The sequence below is a fragment of the Epinephelus moara genome, chromosome 13, assembly GCF_006386435.1.
Source record: "Epinephelus moara isolate mb chromosome 13, YSFRI_EMoa_1.0, whole genome shotgun sequence".
NCBI classification, from domain to species: domain Eukaryota; kingdom Metazoa; phylum Chordata; class Actinopteri; order Perciformes; family Serranidae; genus Epinephelus; species Epinephelus moara.
In genome coordinates this window covers 13,120,673-13,143,411 of record NC_065518.1, presented here as the reverse complement: position 1 = coordinate 13,143,411, position 22,739 = coordinate 13,120,673, and the positions used below count along the sequence as shown (strand labels likewise).

Genomic DNA, 22,739 nt, shown 5'->3' with positions numbered 1-22,739 from the left:
AAGACATCTTCTGGTAATGTCACTTTAATCAATGTCAAGTTGTCATAAACAAGACAACCCAAACAGTGTCAACTTGTCATTACAAAAACCAAATGACACTTAATGACAGCAGTCATAAACACTTATGACATGTACATAATGTTTATGACAGGTTCGTGACTGTGTCATGTCATAGTTATGACAGTGTCATGTCACTCTTACGTAGATACCTTCAAGTAAAGTGTTACTGAAACTTCCCTGATATTGAACCAGCTGTGTGGCATCGCAGTGTGTGCAGATGAACTGTGTTTGGTCTTTCTGACTTTTATTTCAGCAGCATCATATACTGCATAGTCAAGTGGTTAATTGTGTAATGCTTTTATCATCTTATTTTTAACAATTTTATTCAAGTACAGCACTTTGTGGCCTTGCTCTGGAAAAGGTGCTATATCAAATAAACATTAGTTAGTTACTTTCTAAAATGTACGTTACATGTACAATTGACTTTTTTAAGTAACATTTAACTACATTGAGCTGTCCCTGCATTGTTCCCCCAACACTGATTTATTTGCGTAGTATTAAAAATGGGTAAAATCTTATTCCATTGTCGTGCTGGATTCATTTAGCATTGATTTGTTTAGCCCACTGCCCCACTCTGTCTCTGGCTCTCTTATCAGACTACAAATGAGGCAAGAATGAGCTAGCAAGCTACCCGCAATCCCTACCCCTCTCCCCACAACCTGAATTCAGCTGATGCAAACCCCCCACTGGCTTCATTTTTCAGTCATGGAGGTTGCTGCTTGGTTCACAGGGAGCCAGGTAAAATGTGTGTAACTGTAGCAGGAGAAAGATGGCTGATCTTGTGAGGAGTTCACGCTGGACTGACTGAATTTGAGTTGCGAATCAAGCAGTTGAAGGTTCATCCTGAACTGTCCGCCTTTGCTTTCTCGCTTTGGCTTTATTTTTCTTGAAAAGGATATGACATCAAGTTGCTCATAGAGTACCACAAAAAAGGCGGTAACTTCTTTTCACCTCCACATTTAAATTATATCAATTCAGGCATTAAAAATAACGGATTAAGAAACTGTCAAAAGAAATTGAAACACTTGAGTGAAATGATTTTTCCCATCCTTACAATTTAATCTTAAACATGTGGAACACAAAATACACTGGTGAAATTGCACCGACAAAAACTGAAAATGTATTTAAGATTTTAAACATGTGTAACCTTGTGTCAGTTCCTTTATCCAGCATTTTTATGGATCTGAAATTATTCAGAAACTTATGCTTTGACTATCACAAACTGATGGAAATTTGTCCCTGACATGACTCAGAAATAACTCAACGGACACACAAACACACACACACTGCATTTACAGAGTTTAAAGACTTATGATTAAATAAAAACTCAAGTTCCAAATAGAGCCTTTGCCACAATTAATTACCAGCTGCACAGTAGACTCAGGAGAAGACCTTCAACTTAAGGCCCACTTTCGGACCAGGGACAGACACTTCTGACCCTGTGCAGAGGTCAGCTGCTACTACCGCGCACACACAAACACACACTCAAGCTGTCACAAGCAGAGGGAGACCAGCTGTTCCTCATTCGCTCGAAGGCTCCGTTCCCTCCACGGGTTGGCTGGCTTCGCAGAAACCATTAATCCCTCTGTGAACGCAACCGATGGTTTGGAAAGATCAACCATGAGAAAACAGCGAGGGAGGGGCGGCGGGGCAAGATGGGGATGGGGCTTAAAAACACTTTTTTCTTAACTTTTTTTTTTTTCTTCTTCTTTTTTCTGAGAAAAAACTACTGCAGTGGAAAAATAGATTTTCCTGGCCATATTTCCCCAGGGACACAAACAATACAGAGGCCGAGTAGAGATGGAGCAGCAGATAGTTCATGTAACATTTACCAGGTTCTCGGGAAATTGGAGACACATGACAGAAGGGCTGCGAGTAGATAAGCGTTTAAGAATCTGGAGGTGAACAGCAGCCTTTTACAGCGCGGTCATCACAGGAGCAAACAGTGCAATAAGAAAACGTTCATTGTTTTTGCTTTGCACTTCAACTTCAGCACATTAGATTATAAACTAAGGAACTACTGAGAGGTTAAAGTGCTTCCAACTTCATTTGAGGATCTTAACAGTGTACAACTCATAGCCCTTTTCATATACAGTCCACAAACTTTAGGACAATTAAGAAGAATCAGGATCTTAAACATGCAGACCGGGCAAGTTTTTTGGGGTTAACAATGGAATGTGCCTGACAGATCAAGACAGCCACATGATCTCATTCAACTGATGACTGGTTTTACTTGCCGCAGATCAAGCTGAAGCCAAAAAGCCCCCGAAACAAGTGTCTGCTGCAATCTGTGGCTGAAGCATTTTAGAGAGTCATTGGTGGAAAAATTGAGAACAAATATTAATTGTGATGAGTTTAGTCAAGCTTTTGTGAACTTGTCTGACTAGTTTCTGTGCCCTAAAATAAAAGAAGCAGAAAATATTGCGGATTCACAGTTTCATGGTATTACAGAATATATATTATTATCAGTCAGACTGACCCTTAAAGGAATGAAAACAGAAGGGTTATTGCTGGCTGAATAAACATTTTATTATTAGTATGTGTAAAAATTCTCCTCTTAGAAAAAAACTAAAATAAAGAGCAGAATTGACTACCAGTTTTAAAAAAAAAAAAAAAAATATTGTAGATAAGCAAATGTACAAGGTATGATAACCGTTAACTTTTATATCACGGTATACCTTGAAACCAGTATATTGCTGCAACCCTAGAAGCAATGTCACAAAATGGTTAAAGTCCCTATACTGTTTATCTGTGGTGAGAAAAAACTCTCAAGTTAAAGCTAAAAGACAGCACTTTGACCTCACAGTCATTGTTTCATTTCTACCTCAATGTGCTGGAGACATAGCCAAGACGACTAAATGCATCACTGTTAGGGCCTGTCCCAATACTCACACTTCCCCTAGAAATATCCACTTGGTTGTGCGCGTTCACGTTTAGGCTAGTGGGGTCCCAAAACAGAATTGAGGTAGTGGAAGTGGTTTCCAACACTTAAAACCCGCCCTAGATTCCAAGGGAGCCCCGACCCACACTTAGAACGAAGTGGAAGATGAAATTTCCCAGAACACCTTGCGAAGTCAGCAACTTCGGCAAAGTTTTGGAAAACAATTTATTACTGTATGTTCAGAATGTAGGCTATACAAACAACAGATGGTTTGACTAATGTAAACTCATCAGCATCTCGGTTGAACGCAGAGTCAAAATATTTAAACAAATCGACTTACCCGAACAAAATCGATCAGAACTAGAAGACGTAGTAGACGCCCGCTGTTTTCAGCATTTCTTCTCCGTTGATTCATCAGACGGAGAAGAATAAACATAGCACACTTGATTCATCAGACGGAGAAGAATAAACATAGCACACGCCACAACATAAGCGCTGGAGCCGGCATTTTCATTGTGTCGCTACTAAGCGTGACGTATGCCTGCACGTCGACCACGCCGATATGCGTGAAGTGGTGCCCATTTCTTAGGGAGAGATCTCTACCCTAATATTTCTCACTTCCCTTATCAAGGGATATCTCGCAAAACGAGGGCACTCAATATCAAGTGGAAGATTTAAGGGGTAGAAATGGGACAGGCCCTTACTCTTAAAAGGTATACTTCACTCCCAAAAGACCATTTGTATATCAGTTACTCAACCTATGTTACACTGAATTTGTGAAGAAAAGTTTGTTTTTCTTACGTACCCTCAGTGAACAAAGAATCCCAAAATGGAGAAAATTCTTGAGGAATTGAAGTCACATTGATCTGCATTTAAAAAATAGCAAAATTGTATCAAAACATCTGTTTACGAACTTTCACACAACTCATGCAGTATCAACTAAGTCTCATTTATCCAGTCGTATGCTCAGAACTTCCCAAACAGACGGGTCTTTTCAACGAGGAACCGAACGGAAAGTGAAACTTATCTGTGCCCTCTTTAAAGACGGACTCCATTGACTAAAACATTAATTCTACCTCGCCGAACACAGGAGCTGCTGGTCTACCACTGCTTCGATCAGTTACTCAGTTTGTGCTATTGTGCGACTTTGGTGAATCTGAACTAACCCTTAAAACATACAAGTCACACAAGAACACAAACTAACTAACTGATTGAGGCAGCAGTAGACCAGCAGCTCCTGTGCTCAGCAAGATCAAATTAGTGTTTTTGTAAATGAAATCTGGCTTTGAGGAGAGTATCAATAAAGTTCACTTTCAGTTCAGCTCCCTTTCGAAAAAGGCTGTCTGTTTTAAAAGTACTGAGCATGAGACTCAGATTATACTGCACGAATTATGTTTTTATATTGTTTTGCTGCTGTTAAACACAAACCCTTATGACTTAAGTTCATTAAGAATTTAAGAGTTTTTGGATTCCTCGTTCACCAGAAGCATGCAGGAAAAACAAAACTTGCTTCCCCTATACATTGAACACAGGGTGAGTAGGTGATATATCAACAGTCATTTGAATGTTGAAGTATTCCTTTAACTGCCATGTATATGTTTAAATAGGCACAGTTTGTATAGAAGCAGTGCACATGCACACACATGGTTTTATCTGATATTAATACTAGAGCAGGGTAAGACTGATTATCATACAGCTACGTCCCCTGTAATAACCCCTGACCGATGCCATGTGAGCTGAAACCTCGTCTGTCTCCACTCATTCATATCAGAGGGATTAGTGAGGATGACACAGACTCCCACTGACATGTGATGACTGTATAGTAGCATCCACACACAGAAACACACATCCATAGCACTCATACACACAAACACAGATGGCCAGTAGGATTTCCCCCACTCTAATTCTCTGCCTATTCCTAGACAGGTAGCGTAAGCCATACCGCAACAACAACAACAGGTAAGGAAGGGGTCAATGAACGGTGCAGTCATGATGTATGGACAGTGATACATTTTTGTTGTGTTGCCCCTGTAGTGCAGAACATTGGCACTGTGATAAACAATGACTGTAAGATTAAAGTTCACACTTTCATCTTATTAGGCTGATTCCATCCACATTAGATGCAGGATGTAAGAACTGAGGCCATATTTAAACAAAGATATCCAATATCAGATTAACTAATCATGAATACGATTTAAAACCTCTCTCCAGCTGATGAGTTCCTCTTTTTTAGCTAATGTTCCTTCTCAAACAGAGAATGGAGGTGTGGTTAATAGTGGCATGTAATACATTACCATGGCAACCAGATTGCCGTTTTACCGTACATGTCAAAGCGATAGCATGGATCAGGGTTTCCCACACATTCATTTATACGTGGTAGCCCAAAACGAGAACAGCATTTGCCACCACATTAATTTTCTATTTTTTGAGCCGTACTGTTAATTAGGAGCGTTGTTAAAAAAAAATAAATACTCTTCGGATTTTCAGGGCTCCACACTCTCGAAGCACAGAACGTAGTCTGGGCACAGACGGAGCAGCAGAACGCCAGATGCAGTGAAAGCAAAACATTAATTCATACAGAAATAGAAGCACTTTCATTTAGTGATGTCCATCATTTTTCCAACCCACTTCACATGAAATGGGCTATGTTTCCATGGAAACTGGGCACCCTGCGGCCCAGAGCTAGGTCTAACAGTTTGCTATCGCTTGCCTCTGCAGCAGCTGCTCCTCTAATCTAATCCATCGATCTGATCTGAGTAGCTGTGATTGATCCGACCACATACTGATCGACTGATTCTCCACCCTGCAACAAACCGCTGAATTAAAAAAACAAAACAAAAACAACAACTCATGTCTGTGCTGCGTTCACGGACCGCAAACACCTCTGAATTTAGAGAGGGGACACAGCGTGATCACAAGCAGACACACGCACACAAAAAAACACATCCGCTCCACAAACAGCCGCATCCGTTACCTCTTCAATGTAAGTTCATCGTTGACAACGATGACTATTGGTTTGCTGCTCAGACGCTAAGGGGCAAGCTCGACCTTTGGCTCCAACTGTAGTCACAAGTCATCTTCCCATTCTAGCAACAACCTTCTGTTTTAACTTTGAGCACAAAATTAGGTCACTCGGAAAAATATTTGGCGAACAGTTTGGCTAATCAACATTGTCGGGAAAAATGTGAAGTATAAAAATGCCTCTTGCTTGTTTCTGGGGGTTTTTTTCCCTCAAGAAACGATCAGTTGGACTTAGGTCTGGTGACTGACTCTTTGTTTTAAAAAAAACCTCTTGGTTGTCTTGTCTGTGTGCTTACGATCATTCTTCTGCCTGCTGCACTGATCTAAAATTAGGGGAACATGTACAAAAGATTCTGAGTCAACACCCTAAACATCCTAAAACGGCCTTAAAACTATTAAACTTCAAAGCCAATGTGCTTAAGTAGACACATCACATCACTGTCACAACACGTTCAGAGTGCACTATAGATGCACAGTAAATAGTGCTGGTCAAAGGAAGAAAGAGACAGATAGAGGAAACTTAAGGTCCTGTCCCAATGTCCTGCTGTCACATCCAGCCGGCCTCAGATGGAGACAAACACTTCCTGCTGCTGAGAGAGGGACATCTGTGCTCTGTGTGTATGTGTGGCAGGAAAGTGAGGAGCAGCAGCGCTGTGTTTCGTCCAAAAACGCACACACATGTCCATATATCACAAGACATTCGAGGCAACATAAGCGTTAAATCAAAGCGGCCTCATACCATCAAAAAACAGAGCGACTGCACAGGCATACACACACTACCATGTGTCCTGAACACACACACATAACACAGGTGTGTCCAGAAACAAAGTGTAAGGCCACACTGGCACACAGGGGATGTTTCTTTCCGACCAGCGAGTGGAAAACAGGCAGAGAGTGCACGCTGAAATCAATGTCAGACACCTGAACAAAGCAGTTTAGCCAAGGACAGCTGAGAGCACATTAGGCATGCATCCTCGTGGATGTCCTTCCAAATACAGGCAGGGAAATTAAAATCCCATTCAGGCACCCATGGGAGCTATGAACTGGAAGGTTACATAACTGTCAGACGCACCAGTGATGGCTTCCTGTCAAAAACTAAAAAGAAAAGGGGGTTGGGGGAGTCTGCCATGTTTTGACTAACAACCCAGGAAAGAGCGGATACAACCTGGGCTCAGTGGCACCAAGACAACAGACTTATACAGGTGAACACGTCAACTGACACATCCCATATGGCTCCATGGGGCTGCTGCCAAGTTAAACTCTCTCTCCTTCTTGTGAGCTACAAGCCTCGTCCCCAAACACACCTCCGCCTCCTAATTCTCCAGCCCAGAAAAGCACAGCTGAAGATGTTCTGCGGATTATCTCCACAAGGAAACCACGTGCGGGCATTTGCGAGCAACATGCAAGCGTCCACCTTAGTTAATCTACTGAGCACGCACACAATGCAGGCTACAGGCCAATCACGTCTCTAACTAGCTGGGGTGGCTACTCTCCTTCACGTGACATCAAAGTTAGGTTTACCCACCTGTGCTGCTCTGTGGGATGGTACTGACAGACAACTCCATGGCCAATGCGAGTGCTACAAGGCGCTCTCCCTACTTTGGGTGGAAGGGAACTGTTGCAGCTAAGCTCGACTCGACCGTTTAATGCCATTATTAACACTACTTATGGCTTTAGCCAACCAAGACAGCGCCCAGCGGAGAGGAGTACACAGGCAGGGCCCTCCCACCTGCACCTTTTACATAAATATTTTAAGGAGCTGCTGATTTCGCTGCAGCTCACATCTTTGCTTTGAAAACTCAGCTTTGAGAATAAATAAGAATTCAACAATATGGAAATGTGGATGCCTCAGCAGCTATGTGTAAATTTACACTTTGATGTAAGATGATAAAGAGAGGACTGGTTTGTATTGGAAGAACAACCAATTTATTCAGTAGGTGCAAACGGAATAATGTGTCAACTTTTCATCAATATGCATGTTTGAACATAAAACATCATGCATGTAATAAGAGAGGCTCTTCACTGGTGTGCTAAAGCCTTTGCACAGAAATGAGAAGCAATCTCTTGATGTGCACTGTTCAGAGACGGGGGGGGGGGGGGGGGGGGTAGAGAGAAATGTTTTCATTAAGTGCCCTGCAACATCTTATTATTTTCACTCAATTTTCTCCTGCTCCAAACTGCACATGGCTGCTAAAGAAACAAGAAAACAAGAGTAACAAGTGCACGAAATAAATGTGCAACACTGCATGCAGGGCCTCACTTTTCCCCTTTCCTTAAATGTGAAGATTATCTATCTCTGATTACCACCGAAACCTAGGTTGCCTAGCAACACACAATTAAGAAGTATGCTTTCCGATCGGCGGCAAGGGCTGGCCATTATCAGATGAAGTTACTGAAGCAACAAATGTCAGCTACATGCAAATGAGTTTGTTGTGCTAAAAGTGTGTTGGTTAGTGGAGGGGCGGGGGGGTTACTGTGACCTTGGAAAGGAGTGCGTACGGGACTTCCCACTCCCACCACCATACAACTCCTTCCCCCTCTTCTAAATCTCGCACCTTGCCTCTCATTTCCTTGACAGCACATGACAGGAAGCCACTTCACAAAAGTCATTACTCAGTAACAAGTGCAGCAGCCCACAGACCCATTAGAGATGCTGGCAAGATACAGGGTTACGTGCCACAAAGGCAAGGTTAACAGATTTAATTCTTCCCAAAGCTCATCAGCTCTCATCAGCAGGGGAAATACATCAACTTGTTACAGGCAGAATTCAAGGCCTTGATGTGTAAAAATAAGCCGAGACGATGCCTTGCTGGAGAATTTACTCTCACGGTAAACCGAGCATGAAAAGCTGCCGCGCTACTTGTATTAACCTTGCATGAGACAAACAAGTTCCACAAAAGAATCAACATAATTATGTGTTCTGTGAGGCCACTGAAAATGAACAATTAACATATTCACAGGAATACACTTAAAAAGAAAAACACCTTTGTAGAAAACAGCCTAAAAAGAGGAGTGCGGTTTTGCCATAGTGTGAGCAACAGCATGGTTACAACACCTTCAAAAGCAGAACATTTCTTTCATTACTGTCACTGAAAATATGGAAATCGATTCTGAAGAATTGGTGAAAACAGCACAGAGCAGAGGAAATTTACTTGCATGTGACTTTTTCAGTTTGAGCGGGAGGAGAGCAAATTTTCTTTCCATGTACCTACTGCCTGCGGAGAGAGCAATTAAGTGCATAACATAGAGATAAAAAACAACTGGCCAGCTCACTCAGTGTCAAAGTCCATGTCCACTGCAGGGAGGCAGTCCGAAAATGCATCCGAGGCACTCTGACTGTAGTTAAAAATCCTTTATTAATACATGAATAAGAGCTGGCCAGTTGTCTTTTATCTTTATGTAACTATTTGCCATTTGCAGTGCAAGCTATGTAACGTTAAACTTGCGTATCACAGCTAATCTCTACAGTCTGTGCAGCACAGAAAGGCAGGCTCACCCTAACCTACACCCACATTTTACTTGGGAGTTCATTACAGACCTTATTCTTACATTTGTTTTTTTAAATTGTTTTTGCACCACTCAATTATAATTTAATGTGAGTACTCAAATATAGAGAATACTTAAAATGGTCATCCCTAATAGCAAACAAACAAATACATAAACTTTAAGTGGCACTATAATGCAAGCAGGGTTTCAAACAGACAACAGGGAGTCTATAAAAACAGCTACCTATTATAGTCCACACAACCATACATCCAATTAGTGTAATTGGATTTGAGGCAGATAAGCCCCTGATTAGGTGAGAGTACAGTGTAAAATAGAATGACAGCAACTCTGCATCCAGGAAATAAACTTTTACAAGCTAAAGACAAGCTGGACGTTTATGTGTTTGACACTTACTCACTCTGTCTTGTAAAGCAGGATGTGTAGGAGCATATTGAGAGAACAGCTAATAAACTATATCTTCTATTTAAAAATGTGTTTTTTAAATTGTTTTATGAGCGCTCACCAATGCTTATCCCTAAATTTGTGGGCAAAGCATGTACAAGAAAGCTTGGAAACACAAGGTGGAGCTACGAAGCACAAGCAGACTGTTGCTTCAAAAATGATTTGGACCAATAAACTGAGTGAAGGAAAACGACAGAAAAAAAATGTTGACCTCAATAACTGGAGTGCTGCTCGTGAGAAATGTTTCAACTTGGTGATGAGACAGGATCCCCTCCGGCAAATGACACAACCCTGCTGCAATACATGTATAAATAGTTGCGTAATTTAAAAAAAAAAAGAAGAAGACCTCTCAGAGCAAAGCTGCTTAACTTGTCAGATGCATCTTACATGCTACGCCTTCATTCAAAAAGACTGTCAGTCTAAATTTTTGGTGTTTGCCAAAAAAATCTATTTATCATAGACAGAATTAAATCTCACTGCGCATCTAAGCTATGACAGGAAATTACTACCAAAAGCTACAGGCAAAATATAAACCAGCAATAACAACAGAGGGGATTGGGTTTGAAGAAGCTACAGAAAAGGTGAGGTTTGACATTACTTGTGTCAGGTGTGGTGGCCATGGTTGAGACTATGACAGGTGGACCAGTGCGACGTCCTACCATCTTCGTGTTGTTAAGGTTTTGCGCTTGGAGAGTAGACGAAGAAGTTACAGGAACAATGGTACTCTCAGGGGCGGCATTGATCCCTTTTCGGAGAAGCTGGGGGCTGTGAAGGGGGCTCGACGCTGCTACTGGTGATGGTGGGGGAAGGTTGGGGGCTCTCTTCATCAGCTCCATGGGGGAGTAAGAGCCAGAGAAGGTTTTGGGCGCCGCTCCAGGGGTGCCCGGAGCTGGTGGTGGCTGTTGTCCAAGAGCAGACATGGCGAGACCAGTGTGGGCGTTGTACATGTTGAAGGGTCTTGCTTGAGTCACAGCACTGCTATATCCTCCAGGGCTGAGTGGGAAAGCTCCAGCTGCCATGGGCCGTGCTGCTGGGTATGTGGTGGTCTCCAGGAGGTGTTGGGAGGGTGCGCTGCTTGGTCTTCTACCAAGAAATTCTCCCATCCTCGGGGACACGGTTTGGATGGTGGTGGGAGGTTGCTGCATCAGGTTGGGGTCCATGGTCAAACCCTGGGGCTGCATGTAGAGGTCATTGCGATGGCTAAAGCTGTTGGATCGGGCACGCGTTGCCGCCCCGCTTGCCTTGCAACCAAGCATTACACGGGAGAGAACACGGGCCTGTGCCAAGTTTGGGGCAACAGAGCGGACATCATGGTCCTCCATCATCCCCAGCGTAGCAGTGGAATCAAAGCCATGTTGCAGGAGGAGAGTGATAGTACTCTCAGCCAAACCTTCAGACCGCAGGTAAGCCAAAAAGTTAGGATCCACCATCTTCTTAGGGTCTGCAGCGCTGGGATGTTGAGAAGGCAGACTGGAGGTCATTCCAGGTGTGGCGGCCACCATGACTGAGCTGGGGTCATAGCTTGGGTCATAAGGCAGCCTCTGGGAGGCTACAGCTCCATAACCCCGGGGGAGAGCTCCGTCCATTCCCTGAGAAGCTGGGTCCACCACTGAACTGGTGGCAGCTGGGTGGTGGGGGTCCAGGGACAAGCTGTTGATATTGTTATAAGCCTGGCGCGCGGAGAGAGATGGCGGCTCAGCAGCGTAAACAGGAAGAGGGGGCTGGATCCCGTAGACCGCAGGAGAGGGAGAGCTGCCACCAATACGGTGGACGTCTGGGATCATCTTAGATCCCAGAGTTTCCCTGTACAAACGGCTCAGCTCGTGAACGGGAGGGGGAGGAGGTGGTGGAGGAGGCGGGGGAGGAGGTGGAGGGGGAGGAGGCACAGGGGTAGGTGTTGAAGCAGAAGGCAGCACGGAAGGTGTGGCCCTCGTCTGTCCTTGATCCCAGGTAGGCCTCACCCCCCCAGCACTGGGCCCATAATGCGAGGCTGATCTGGTGAGCAGGTGCTGGTTATCCCTATAAAACCCAGACTCTTCAGGTAGCTGACCACATAGCGTAGTGTCAGCCGAGTAGTAATCCTGAGGTGGTGCAGAGGCACGGCCCGCCATCACTTGCCTGAGGTAGAGGCTGTTGCTTAGATCAGGCACAGAGATCTTCCTCAGCAGCTGCTGCCCATGCCGGTCCTGGACCTGCCTGTCCTGGGACATCTGGAAGTCTGGATCCAGTTTCTTGCCGAGATCTGGGTGATAGTGAAACCCCATTCCACCGTCTCCCCCAACCACAGAATTCCTACGCCCCGCAATGGTGCCGCAGTAGTGACAGCGACTTGCCGCCCTGTCGTTCTGACCTTCAGTCCATTCAGGACCAAGCTGGCCCAGAGAGCCACCAAAATGCGACTGCTCACTTGAGTTAGGCATCAGTGAAGACAATAAAGCGGACAGCTATAAAAGCGGAAAATAGAGCCGGGTATTGTGTGTCAATTCTCCAGTTACACTCACCCCCAATGAAAAGGGAGGAGAGGAGAGGAGAAAAGGTGAAGCATGAGGTACCTTTTTACCTGATCTGCAGCTGTAGCCCCCCCCCCTCCCCTCACTCTTAAGTCTGTAGCTATCATGTAGCTCCCTGCTGGCAGCCTATCTAAATAATTCAGCCCTGGAAACATTAGAAATCCACGAGGAGAGAGGCACAACATGACAAACACATAGAAAGAGAACGCATGCAGACAGATATAAAAACACACACCTTTAGGGCGAGGCTCTACTCCACTCTACAGCAGGGATCATGCTTGTGCTGGGCGTCACGCTTACATTCCAAACTAAGACAGAGGGTAAAGAAATTGGGGTAAAAACACATGCTGGACAATGCCAACGGAATGGAGGAGGGGACGAGACGCGCTAATCCAATGGGGTTGATGCACGCCATTGGCAGGGACAGTCCTCTCGTCCACAGCGTTTGCCACGAGGGGATTAGCGTCAAACTAAAACCTGCTTAAATCCACTGCCCCCTCTGACATCACTTGAACCAGATAGTGTACACAGCCAGCACGCCGCTGAGGCCCCTGGATGTGTTCATGGAGTGTAAAGCTACAGTGTTTACGGTGCTTAGTGGTTACTGCTAACCCCTTCGTTGGCAGCCGGCATCCCCCCGGGCGTGAATGGATCTTCCCAGAGGGACTGGGAGGCTGGGGACAGACATGCTTGCTGTAGTGTGTCCCTAGAGAGAGAAGAGGGGGGAGGGGGGGCGGTTGCAAAGGCTGGACACACAAGTAGCACCGAGGGTCAGATATAATCCGATGGCTACTAGAAGGAGGCCAAGAGATGCTCCACTCTGGCCATGGAGAATGCACAGCCTCCTCTACTGGGCAACTACAGATTCACATACATGAATACACACATACAAATACCCATACAGGCAGCGAAGAGGGAAACAGATGTAACCATGCAGTGCCTTTGTTATCGGTCATGTTATATCACAACAATGTTCATGTCCCCCTTGGTTGATATATAGTAGGGCTAAAACAAATCATTTGAGATTATTTAGAAGCATCAGAAAATAGTAGTGTTGTAGTACCCCAGATCGGTCTTGGTCTGAAGATCACTTATTGACGGTCTCTCTGTCTCGTCGCAGACTAGACAGCATTTTTGCTCTGTCTTATTTCTGCCTCAGACAAGAGGACTCAGGATTTTGTTTTAAGATCGGTCAAGATATCAGTAAATTGCTTATGCACAAAAGAAGTGTTAAATAAAGACGGTTAAGTTGATTTCAGGTCCCTATTTTTTTTAAAAATTTGCTGATAGAAAAGAAAGGAAAATGCCTTTTGATTTGACATTTCTTGTGGCACACTTACAACCATGCACACATATATACAGTATAGAAATTAAAGAGAGGTGAATGAAGAGGAGTCTTCATTTTATGCCAGTGATTTCATGGGAATATGGATCTTTCAGGTCAGTTTGAGGGGTGCCCATGGTTTGCATGTTCCACATTTTATCGTAAGTGTGTCATTCAGTGTGGGACTCGCTGCGTAACACTTAGGGGGATGTTGTGGCATCTAGTGGTGAGGATTGCAGATTGCCACCAACTGAATCTTCTCCTGGTTACAAATTTCTTGAGTGCTTATTGTTCACAAGGTTTTGACCGGGAGCTGAATCGTCTGCAGAGGTCTCTTCCTGTCCGAAACAAAAGGACCAGGGGATTAAAACTTGTGACATCACTGAATACAGCAGTCTTGCGTGACAAATCTGTGGTTCTCTGAAACTGCTCGAATCTTTGGAGACAGGCTGCTTGCCCAGCACCTACAAATTATCCACAGAAGTCTCCTCTCTAAAACAAACTGACCTCATTTATAAAACAATCCTTAGAAACTTACAAATGTACGTATGGACAAAAGCCAAAAATGGCGTGCGTCAAAAACATTTGACAGTTTCTATAATCAGGCTTCCACCTCACCATCTGCATCGCTAATTTCCTGTCTCCAAAATGTCCGTAAGCATGGGTCAAAGTTCCTCCCATCAAGTCTGTTTTTATAGATTACAACTTTTGCGTGGGAAGTGGCGTTCGCCTCCTTCAGGCCTCATTTTGTGTGAATGCAATGTCTATAAATGAGACCCCTGGTGATTTAAAGTAAAAAAAAAACACACATAATAGAGCAGATTCACATTTAAAAATCAACATGAAGGGGCTGCTAACTACGGTGGCTGACGCAAAATGCATACGACTCTATCCAGAGCCAGTGTTTGGTTTGTCCATTCTGGGCTACTGTAGCAACATGGCAGTGCGACATGGCGATCTCCGTACACAAGAACCTGCTCCCTATGTTGATATAAATGGCTAATTCTAAGGTAACAAAAACACATCAATTCTTATTTGTTTGTGATTATAAACTAAAAGAAAACATACTTATTTTATTATATTTCATTTCTGCCAATATATCCTCCTAAATCCTACACACTGGACCTTTAAATGGTCTTGACTACAGCACTGAAAAAAGAAATTCCCAAGCATAAGATGATATTTTAAAATTGCTTACTTTGTTTGGCCAAAAAACCAAAATCCTAAAATTTGAGGCTGGAATCAGTATAATTAAATAATTAATAAAATGATCAGAATTTAAGCAACTTATCGCTTAAGATCTGCATGATTCAGGGGTTGCAAAAAAAAATATTTATATCATTAAATGCGTCATGTAACATATGTCACAATAAGGTCATGCGATGTTCACCTATGAAAATTTTGATTCACAAAATGAATGGGCATGAACCCAGTCGAGTCTGATTTCCCCCCTCACAGGGCTCGCACTTTGCTACAACATGCACCAGATGTACAACAGAGCAGATGTGGCTTATCTGAGATGTTGCCATCTGAGAGATAACTGCCGGTGTTTACTTGCCGTGACAAGAGCAATGTAAACAAAAAAACAGCGGCAGGAGGAGAAGAAAAGGGGAGCTTTGATAAGTGTCTGATGGGAAAAAAGCTGATAAGACCGGAGGCTGCCAGCTTTGACTTCACCTCTACGACAGACAGTGTGGGATAGGACAGGGCAGGAGGGGAGGGGGGTATGATTGAACTGCACTGGACTGTGACACTAGATGGCTACCAGCCTGTTTCTATTCTGTGCTTTATTTCGGTTTTGAAACAGGGAGCAGAGGAGTTTCTGCAGCAAGTCGCCAGGGACATCATCTGCATGCTCCTGAAGCTGAGACACAGAGACAGCGTGACTAAGATGGGCTAAATTTATTACAGTTTGGGAGTGACAAGAGACTGCTACAGTCCTGCGTCTCTTTATGTTGTCCCACTACCTGTCAAGTCACAGAGGGAGCCGCCAAAACAAGCTTGTTTTCATTTTAGAGCTTAAGTGATGCAATCATGATATAATATTAAAGAAACAGATTGTTTCATTATGGAACATCCGAATTAGAGAACATTAAGTAGGTCAAAACAAAAATAAATCAGAACAGTTTCATTTTCCCTACGGCCCTCTGATGCACATCTGAAGGATGGTTTCTTTCATTAGAGGTAAAGCATACCTAGCAATTTCCTTGCAGTGATTTCTCAGTGCTGTCCTCCCAGGTCTGAGTCTCCCTGCGCTTTTTTGTCAGCTGTAAAACACACCATTAATCACTGTGTTGTATCTCTCCACGGCGATCGCCGACAATAACTTCTTTTAATAAGCCCCTTCCAGGGCCGTGTGTCACTCAGATCCCCGCTTCCTGACAAAATATTAATAACAATAATAAACATCTCAAGTACGGTCAGGCCGGTGTTGCTAAAACCGAAACCAGGATATGGCACATCATATCTCCTGCCATGCAAATTGCTGCATTTCCCACTATTCATAAGCAAGAGAAGCTGGGCTACCTTATTCATCTTGTCTGCATTCTCTGATATGCCTCTCATGAGAGCTGCTCCATAATTAAGTGAGCATGCTATATTACACTCATCAAGCAACAGGGACCCTGTACTTGCTAGCATGAATAATACAATAGAAGAAAAGAAACCCCAAAGTTACACAGTGGATATTTGGTGGATGGCATCAGAATTGATGCCAGCACCCGGTTTGCTAGCTCACAGCCAATCGGACGGCTCTGTGAAAGACCTCTAGGTACAATGTGTTGAACAGACGTCCAGCAACAGTCATGCCTTTGGAGCAATCTGGCCATCTTTCTAGGGCACAGGACGCTAACGGCGGGACTTGGCAGGCAGCAGAGGCACAGATAGCCGCAGAATGATTTAGATAGCTGCGACTCTACAACTGCTGATCCATTAAACTTTCATAGGGACTTCATAAATTAAAACCATGACTGGAAGAACTTGAAAATTCTACTCAATTACTGTGATTGTACAGTATATTAAAGTTTTAACGAGCCCCTGGGCCTTTTCTCGCTCTAACACAAGTACTGGGAGGAAGGAGGGGCGATGAGGAAAGAAAAACACATGGTACCAATTCTGGTCCGATGGCTTTCGGAGGGTTCACATCTGCTGTGTTAGCAAGACGCTGTCCTCCGCCTCTTTACCACCTCGCCTCTCTGCAGTGTATGACACAGCATGTTACACATTCGCATGGGTGGGAGGAACGTGGGGCAGAGCGAGAGCCGCTACTGCAAACCTTTTATCAGCAAGGCGAGACCTCTGGTAGACTTGGTGAGGCGACTGATTAGAGTTTTGTCTTCCATTTTAGCGGGCTGGTTTGTTCCCTCTTTGCCTCGTGCGCAGCCCCGCGCTCCGCCTGCCTATCATTATCAAGCCAGTGGCCCATACTGCATCACAGATGGGGCAGACAGAAGGGAGAGACGACAGCCCGCTTGCTTTTTGGAGAGACGAGGAGTGTGCAGCTGAGTGAGAGAAGAGGGAGGGAAGGAGAGTGAGAGAGGGAAGAAAGGAGAGAACGGAAAATGTAATTTGCCTCCACGTCACTGATGAAAAAAGATAGGGAGGCTAGTTAAACGAAAGAACATTTTTACAATATGTTCGACAAAGCTGTGGTTGTAAGCAGAGATGCAGGGGAGGGGACGAACATACTGAACGCTAAAAATCTAATACGGCATTTATGGACATGTCCTGTGGTGATAATGCATGTTTTATAAAAAGGTCAGTATGTCCTCTCACACTTTTTATTTAACAAAACCTGCAGACCAATGTAGTGACTCTTTTTCCATCTAAAAAAAAATAACACCAACCACTCATTCATCAGTATTTAAAGGGACAGTTCACCCCAAAATCAAAAATACTTTTAATACTTTTATTTTTCCTCTTATCTGTAGTGCTGTTAATCTTTCTAGACTGCTTTGGTGTGAGATGCTGAGTACTGGAGATGTCGGCCTTCTCTCCAATATAAGGAAACAAGATGGCACTCAGCTTGTGGTGCTCAAAGTGCCAAAAAAAATATTTTTAAAAGCCTCAAAAGCAATGTCTCTTTCCAGAAAGCATGACCCAGTTACTGAAGAAATCCACAGACCTCGTTGTGAACAGTTTCATGTAGGAACTATTTTCCTTCTACCGAACTACACCTGCCAACCGTTTAACTGCGCAGATGGAATCAAGCGTCTGCTTAGATGAGATGAGACGCCCATGCTCGTGACAACGCGAGATGTAAACATTAATGGCGTCCTCCTCGGCTGAGCTGTAACGTTAGCTAGCTCGTCGGTGCTAAGTGATGCACGCTTCCTTCTGTGCAGCGATACTGTTGGCGGGTGTGCTTTGAGCACCACAAGCCGAGTGCCATTCAGTTCCATTATACTGGAGAGAAAGCAGACATCTCTACGGCCGATATCGCCAACACTCTGCGACTCACACCAAAACAATCCAGATCAATAACTAACGCTACATGTATGAGGAAGAATATGTATTTTTAATTTTGGTGTGAACTGTCCCTTTAATATTGTCATAACCCAACCAGCTGCACAAGATCCCAATAAAACACCAACGTAAAATACAGTCCAAACGTAACAACGCTGTCTGATTTCTTGATAATAATATTAAATGTGAATGAAAGTCCAGTGTCAGAATTCTACAAGACGGATCCTTATCATCGATGCTATGGATGCATCACACTCAAAAAGGTTTGAGGGCTGACAACCAGCATTTTATTTTCACACCACTCACTACAATATACAAAAACAAACACACCCTACTCAAAGCACAGACAGATAACTACGCTTAATAGATTGTAACTATGGGCGAATGCTTGCGCAGCGACCAGCAGCAAGTATCACATCTGACTGTGTTTGTCGTTTGTTCGTCTGTGTTCTTCCTTTTTTATCTTTTTACTTGCTGTGCAACGAATTGCCTTCCAGAGACAAAAATAAAGTTGAAGTTATAAGACAGTGGTAGCTGCAAAACAGTAGACACCCGACTGTGTCTCTTAATCAAACCCTTAATCAAATAATAACCTGTTAAATAACTAGTCATGGGGTGATGTGCAAATTTTTTGTGTCACGATTACCAGGACAAAATCAACTCACTTGACAAAATTTTCCCGATAATCATCAAAATATGCTTTAAACTCTCAAAATGGCACTGAAACATCGTGAAATCACTTTACCTTACAGTTTTTTAGAAGCAAATATTTCTATATGACACACTGGGAAAGCTATGCGTCAGTGATGCAGTGCACAGTTAATTCTCACATAATATTAAATTAGAGATCACATATATTTTTCTCTTGCCTGATTAAACAACTGCATTAGGGATTCCACTTCCCCAAACACTGAGCTTACTTGCCCAGGGCAAGGGTTAATTTGGAGGCCTGACTCTTTGGTTGCTTCTGGACACAATATTCATGAATATTCCGATACTGGAAACTCACCACACTCAACTTATTGTGAGTGTTTTAATTGCAATCCACAATAAAACTGTGTATCGTCCCAGCCCTACAAATAACTGCAAAGTATGAAGCCATCAGACATCATGTGCTGAAGAGCATAATGTTGATTCTTGTGTTTCAATCCAACATTAATAGATGTATATATTGGTTATAGGCAAGGAAATCATCATTAGAAAGAACAATTGGCTGCTGAGCCACTTTTGTGTTTTGCTCAGCTACTAATGTGGATAAATCATATTCCTAATTATGCAACCATAAAGTGTCATCATGTAGCACAACATGAATAAAATGCAGATGTTGATTAAAACATTATCTGACTAGATTAGAGCGGCTCTAATCTAACCCAGAGGGGAAACAGTACTGCAGTCTACAAGCAAAACAACAATCTTAGCGCAGAAGAAGAAAAAAAAAAAAAAACAGATCAGGAGCAGAACTGTCCTCCCTCCCAGCCACTCGGCCCAGTTGCTGCCGAATGATAAACATTGGTTCAGCTCAAATTAAGCCGAGAACATGAAAGGACCTGAGGCTGGGAGGAACATGGGCCACGGCAGATCACTCCTCATCTCTTCAGATGACAGAAATGAATCTCTTCACCCCTGAGAGAGACGGAGGGAACGGAGAGAAAGAGTGAGGGAGAAAGCTCCTCTCTATTCCTCATAACGCCGAATTAAAGCTGATGCTTCCCAGCAGCTGCTTTGATTGAGCTAACTAGCAGCTTTTGATAAAAACAGTCGCAACCAGCTCCCTGCCTCCTTATTTGCAGACAGGCCAGATTATGCTAAATACATATCAAGGACTTTAATGGCTTAATCAGCCTTGTCATCTAGCCACCGGGTTTCCTTAGATACGGCATTTCTGATCCCACTGCCATAAATGCCGATGTATAACAGCCAGAAGGAACAATTCAGCCGATGGTATGATATTAAAAAAAAAACAACAACACAATTTACACCTTGCATGGCGTTGGAAACTGTCTTGGACGACAAGAGTTGTTTTTTAGTGTCGGGGAAAACAATAGAAACAAAGGCGAAGGCTCTCTTGGACAGTGCAGAGAGAGTGTGTGGTCTCAGCAGACGTTTTCTGAAAGAGAACGCTCCAGATTTTCGCATGAAAGAGATTGAGGAGAGACAGCACGAATCACGGCTTCATCTGGTCTGTATCTGTTTGCCAACTGCGGGCCCGGTTGAAGTGTGAACCTGGATTAAGATGAGTTACTCCCGGCAGTAGCCAAATAAGCCCTGTGAGGATTTTACCTGCATGCGAAACAAAAAGCAGAGCCTTGCTTCATGTGTGCTTCCCGCACGCACGGAGACAATCGCCATGGCAGCCTTATCACGCCGCTACATGCAATCAGTGGGACAACTTTGCCTGGTCATTGGCTCATGAACAAATCACAAATCACAAGCTGTTTTTTTTTCTTTACGCCCTCACAATGGCCGCCAGAGGACTGATTCACTGATCCTGTATGATGGCCATCTGGAGAGCTAGTATGTGTGTGTGTGTGTTTGCATGAGTGTGCATGTGTATATGTGTGTGTGAGAGAGAAGGAACGTTCGGCAGGTACGCTCACCATGAAGTAGCTCTGCATGCATCACAGCAACACCTGTTACTGTCTCTCTGTGCGTCTCCTGTGGGCTTTGAGCTCGTGCCCAGCAGAGCAGACTAACTGTTGTTCCCCCAGGAATGACTAACTACCTCAGCTGTCTGATGCTCACAAATGCAACAGCTGGATGTGGACTGCAACTCTAATCAGGAAGGATTTCCACCAATGAACGATCCACCTGTGATATGAAATATGACCGCTTTTTTTTTTTTTTTTTTTTTTTTGAATCGCCTTCAGGGATGGGCGATTATTCAATATTATTGCTTAGCGGCTTTTAGTGGACTCCTATTGCTATGATATAATCTTCTTTGGTAATTATTTACCGTACTCTGCCGTGCAAATGGCTTAACAATTTGTAATCATAAAGTTTTAAAAGGAAAAGTTTCATGCCTAAGAGTCTGATGAGAAGATTGAAACCACTCACATGGCCGTACACTGGTGTAAAGCAGTACAATACCTCTCAGATCACTGGCTGCTAGTGGTGCCCAGGGCGAAATCTACACATGGAGAAGCAGCTTTTAGTCATTATGCAGCACAGCGATGGAACCAGCTGCCTGATGGTCTGAGGAGTGCCCCAACCACTGCAGTTTTTACATCCAAAATGAATACCTTATTATTTCAGTGTGCTTTAACCAAATGTCTTTAAAACCAGAGGTCTTATTTTTATAAATTACAAATGTTTTAAATTAAATTGGCTTATTCTTTTTTTTTTTTTAAATTGTGTTTTAACTCTGAATTGCTCTTTTGCATTGTGTTGCTTTTAGCCTCTCTGCACTGCACCTTGAACCTACCTCTGTATATAAAATGTGCTTTATAAATTAAAGTGCCTTGCCTTAAGCCAGTGCCAGCCTCTGGCTAACTTAGCTTAGCATAAAGACTGGAAACAGAGGGAAACTGCTAGCCCGGATCTGTCTAAAGGTTAAAAAAAAATCCACCTCCCAGCACCACTAAAGCTCACTAATTAACATTAAATACATTTCCTGTTTACTGAATCTGCACCAAAGTGTAAAAACAACAGTTCAGCATTTTTCAGGGGGGTTATGTAATGACTTGTTCCTTGGCCGCGACCAGTAACTTCCTGAAGTCTCCCCTGGTTGCCTGGCAACTGGTCCTGGCTAAAGAAACGGCCATGAGCTTTAGAAGTGGTGGCAGGCTGATCCTTGGGCAGAGCCAGGTTAGCTAAGCTAAGCTAACCAGCTGCTAGTTGCAGCTACTTACTTTTCTTATTCAACAGGGACAGTGCACAGCTACTTAGCTGCACCTGCAACGTTAACGGTACACAGCACTGCCATTCAAAGTTAAAATATTTTAACTTTTTATGTTACATAGCTCCTTCACACAAGGCGACAACACATGTAATCTGGACAATTACTGGACATTACAAGAATAATTACATAAAATAATTAAATTTAATTGATGCAATTCTTTGTAAACAATTCAACATCATGCATGTTTTGTTTTACCGTCCTGCCATTCCATTAAAGGGATAGTGCACCCAAAAATGAAAATTCACCCATTATCTCATCACCCATATGCCGATGGAGGCTCAGGTGAAGTTTTAGAGTCCTCACATCCCTTGTGGAGATCCCAGGGGAGAGGGGGTAGCAACACAACTCCACCTAATGGAGGCTTATGGCGTCCCAGAATCAAACGTCCAAAAACACATAATTGAAACCACAAAATATCTCCATACTGCTCGTCCGTAGTGATCCAAGTGTCCTGAAGCCCCGACATAAAAAGCTGTTTGGAAAAACGTCATTTGAACTCTGTTTTTAGCCTCATTGTAGCCTGCAGCTCTAACTGCCTCTCAGTACACCGCGCTCACGTGTGTGTGCGCTTGCGCAAGACCGTGAGACATGGGCACCTTGTTCATGTGTGTTCACGTGCTTTCGCTGGTCTTG

At 43.6% G+C, this 22,739-nt stretch overlaps 1 protein-coding gene across 7 annotated transcripts in view; it reads right to left on the bottom strand.

The window, feature by feature from the left end:
• Positions 1 to 22,739, bottom strand: part of ctbp2l (C-terminal binding protein 2, like) — a 141,152-nt gene that overhangs the window by 49,978 nt on the left and 68,435 nt on the right. For 2 of the 7 annotated variants that reach the window (XM_050060992.1, XM_050060993.1), the window contains exon 1: positions 10,509 to 12,345. The exons of 4 other annotated variants lie outside the window; for them this stretch is intronic. In XM_050060992.1, coding sequence (XP_049916949.1) covers positions 10,509 to 12,330 — 1,822 coding nt within the window. In that variant the 5' untranslated portion in view covers positions 12,331 to 12,345. Of the gene's footprint in view, positions 1 to 9,114; positions 9,212 to 10,508; positions 12,346 to 22,739 lie in introns of those variants that run through there. One more of the 7 variants, XM_050060994.1, reaches the window with a different exon arrangement.